The 3493-nt window shown below is 47.6% G+C and overlaps 1 protein-coding gene across 2 annotated transcripts; it reads right to left on the reverse strand.

Moving 5' to 3' along the window:
* Positions 1-644: 644 nt before the first annotated feature.
* LOC134015523 (sialoadhesin-like) lies at positions 645-3290 on the reverse strand. 2 transcript variants are annotated; one of them, XM_062455085.1, is made up of 6 exons: positions 3256-3290; positions 2834-2872; positions 2432-2698; positions 2102-2347; positions 1889-1968; positions 645-1377 (listed from the first exon to the last, which is right to left on the reverse strand). In XM_062455085.1, exons 1-6 carry the CDS (start codon positions 3284-3286, stop codon positions 1321-1323), a joined length of 720 nt encoding a protein of 239 aa, XP_062311069.1. In that variant the 5' UTR covers positions 3287-3290; the 3' UTR covers positions 645-1320. The 2 variants fall into 2 exon arrangements, with proteins under 2 accessions (XP_062311069.1, XP_062311067.1); XM_062455083.1 differs by having other exon boundaries at positions 1889-2020.
* Between the last annotated feature and the right edge of the window lie 203 nt (positions 3291-3493).

Below are 3493 nucleotides of genomic sequence, written 5' to 3' on the forward strand. Positions count from 1 at the left end.
TGCTGCTGAAGGTGACATATTATTTATTTTTTGTAACAGCAATAGAGCCATCTAGAAAACAGTTTACTTAATGTTAGAACTCCACAAGGGGCTATGGAAAGCCATAAACAGGAACTCTTTGACCTCAAAGGTTCTATGTTTCCTTGGATACAAAGTGTTCTATATTCCGTTGGACCCTGTTTTTCATCTAATGGCTCTAGCTCACTTGGATGAGTTTTTTCCTTTAAGACTAATGCCTAGCTCAGGCGCTAAGGTTCAAATCCGGGGGAGGCCTTTTCCTGCACGTCTTCCCTCACTCTCACTCCTTAGTTTCTTGTCTCTGTCCACCTGTCTTATGGATACAATAAACAAGAAAAGGTCACGCAATGAAAGGAAATGATCTCTGTTGTCTCCCTCTTCGGTCGAACCACAGCTCTCTCCTCTGTGGTTTTGCAGCAGTTCTCAGTACCTGTAGCCAGCTTCCTTTCTCAGAAACATACCCTACCGTTTCCACGGTAACACGTCATGTGGCTTGAAGAATTATTCGTAGGCCTGTGAAAGGTTTTTATTATACGATTTTATTGATCTTTATTGATTTATTGACAATACAGGATGGAGACCAGGTGCTGATAGGGTTAGAGAACAATGGGACTCCCCCCCCCCACACACACACACACACACACATACACACACACACACACACACACATACACACACACACATACACACACACACCTCAACACTCCAAGACATGCCAACCTCTGCAGGCTATTTATACAGAAGCTGACAAAATGTTGTCTTCCTGAGAACACGTACAAATACATCTGAACAGCAACAATACATTACATTTACATTTAGTCATTTAGCAGACGCTCTTATCCAGAGCGACTTACAGTAAGTACAGGGACATTCCCCCAAGGCAAGTAGGGTGAAGTGCCTTGCCCAAGGACACAACGTCATTAAGCACATCCGGGAATCGAACCGGCAACCTTCTAAATAACTAGCCCGATTCTCTAACCGCTCAGCCACCTGACTCCCCATCAGTGCATCATTTTTCCATGTAAAACAACGAAAAACATCCAACAATGTAAACATCTATCAATCTGCTAGCCTACAAGACAGATTGCTAGGCTAGCACAAACCTCATTCTACACAAGGCTAATGATAGCTATGCTAACAGAGTGGTGGCTAGGCTAGCAGAAACCTAATTCTACACAAGGCTAATGATAGCTATGCTAACAGAGTGGTGGCTAGGCTAGCAGACACCTCACTCTACACAAGACTAATGATAGCTATGCTAACAGAGAGACTAGGGATGGGGAGGCTAACAGGTCTACCTGGTCACTTTGTGACATCAATACAGCTCCTCTTCATCACACTTAGCTGCTGAACACACACCTGGACAGAGGAGAGAGGAGTGTTAGGACACCTGGAGACACACCCGGAGACACACCTGGAGACACACCTGAACACACACCTGAACACACACACCTGGAGACACACCTGAACACACACCTGAACACACACCTGGAGACACACCTGAACACACACCTGGAGACACACCTGGAGACACACCCGGAGACACACCTGAACACACACCTGGACACACACCTGAACACACACCTGAACACACACCTGAACACACACCTGGACACACACCTGAACACACACCTGGACACACACCTGAACACACACCTGAACACACACCTGGACACACACCTGGAGACACACCTGGAGATATGGTTACTATGCGATGTGTCTGGTCAATACAGATCTGTACTATACAGTCCATTGACTCTGACCACTGAAAACTGTTTCTACGTTGCTTTGGATAAAAGCGTCCACAAGATTTCATGTAATGTTAATCAGTATTACACATATTTGACAATGAACTTGACCATGACCTCACCTTTAGACCTGCAGCACCTCTCCAGCAGCAGGACAGTGACCACCAGGTAGGGAAGAGACACCAGGATACTACACAGCAGTCTGGGCAGAGACAGCAGGGGGGCTGGAGGTGAAGTAGGAGATGGAGGTGGTGCTGGAGGTGGAGATAAAGATGCAGGTGGAGATAAAGATGGAGATGGATACACACCTACACCTTTACTACTTTAGTTCTCACCTCTCACAGCCAGCCAGCTCTCTGGAGATCCTCCCAGCTCAGAGTTGCTGCACCTGTACAACCCTGCATCAGATGTAGACACAGCAGGGATGGTCATCTCTTCTGCAGCCTCAGTCCTGACCAGAGATCCATCCTTGTAGAAGGCAGCTGTGAGGTCAGAGGGAGGTGTCTGGTATCTACAGCGTAGAGTCACAGCTTGTCCCTCATTCACAGGGAGGACAGGACTCTCCAGGATCACAGCTCCATCTACAACAGAGGAGACAGATTCAAATGATCTTTCCAGATAATCCTATGAAACGACAGTGATTTATTCAGACCATGGGAACGTACCATGTACTGTGATGTCGACAGCATGGCTGTGTTCCCCTGATTCAGACTCACACCAGTACACTCCAGTGTCGTGTGGGAACGTGTCTTGGATGGAGCAGAGGGAGCCTGCTGTAGCAACACCCCAGTCAGCAGGACACGCCTCCAGCCATCTCTTAGTGGTGTTCCTCCTCACCCTCCCTCCAGCAGAGCTCCCCTGATCCTCACAGCTCAGGGAGACAGACTCATACTTGAAGAACTGAGATCTGCTGGGACTGACCCTCAGAGAGACTGCAGGAGAGAGAGAAGGGGAGAGAGGAAGAGGCCAGTCTTTTGAAATACACAGGAACTCACCACAGTCTCACCAATAGAGTGAAACCGGTGGAGAAGAAGTATACTGCAGACCAAAACACAATGTCTACTAACCTGCTGTTTGTGCAGCCTCAGAAGGGATCATTAATACTGCTGAGAGAGAGAGAGAGAGAGAGAGAGAGGAGGGGGGAGAGAGGGAGAGAGAGAGAGAGAGAGAGAGAGGAGGGGGGGAGAGGGAGAGAGAGAGAGGGGGGAGAGAGGGAGAGAGAGAGGGGGAGAGAGATACAGACACGTTCTTATGCTCTCTCTCTCTCCTCTCTCTCACACAGACACATACACACACACGCTCAGTGGTAGAAGGGATCTGCATTTCGTTGTACTGTACTTGTGTTGTTCAATAACAATAAAGTTGAATCTAATCTACTCAAAATCCAGATAAAAACTTCTGCAAAATTAATAAATTACATTACATTGCACACACATACACACCCACACAATCATACACACACACACACACGTACAGCAGGCCTACTCACAGAGCATCAATAAGAGTGGTGTGAACTCCATCCTGTCTGGATGCTGACTGACAGCATGATACACACACACACACACTCATACACACAGTCTAACCAGCAGGGGGGCGGATACCATGATACACACACACACACACACACACACACACACACACACACACACACACACACACACACACACACTGTCTAAAACCTCACGCCACACAAACAGTTTCTTCCCATCCGCTGCTGGCCTCTTCAA

Source organism: Osmerus eperlanus, unplaced genomic scaffold (genome assembly GCF_963692335.1).
Source record: "Osmerus eperlanus unplaced genomic scaffold, fOsmEpe2.1 SCAFFOLD_49, whole genome shotgun sequence".
Classification (NCBI taxonomy): Eukaryota; Metazoa; Chordata; class Actinopteri; order Osmeriformes; family Osmeridae; genus Osmerus; species Osmerus eperlanus.

Excerpts from the sequence above, each read along its gene's own strand:
- LOC134015523 (XM_062455083.1), bottom strand. The coding sequence starts at position 3,286 with ATGGAGTTCACACCACTCTTATTGATGCTCT. Across the intron at positions 2,699-2,833 it reads TGAGGCTGCACAAACAGCAG|TCTCTCTGAGGGTCAGTCCC; the intron begins GTTAGTAGACAT and ends TCTCTCCTGCAG. Across the intron at positions 2,348-2,431 it reads TGTCGACATCACAGTACATG|ATGGAGCTGTGATCCTGGAG; the intron begins GTACGTTCCCAT and ends CCTCTGTTGTAG.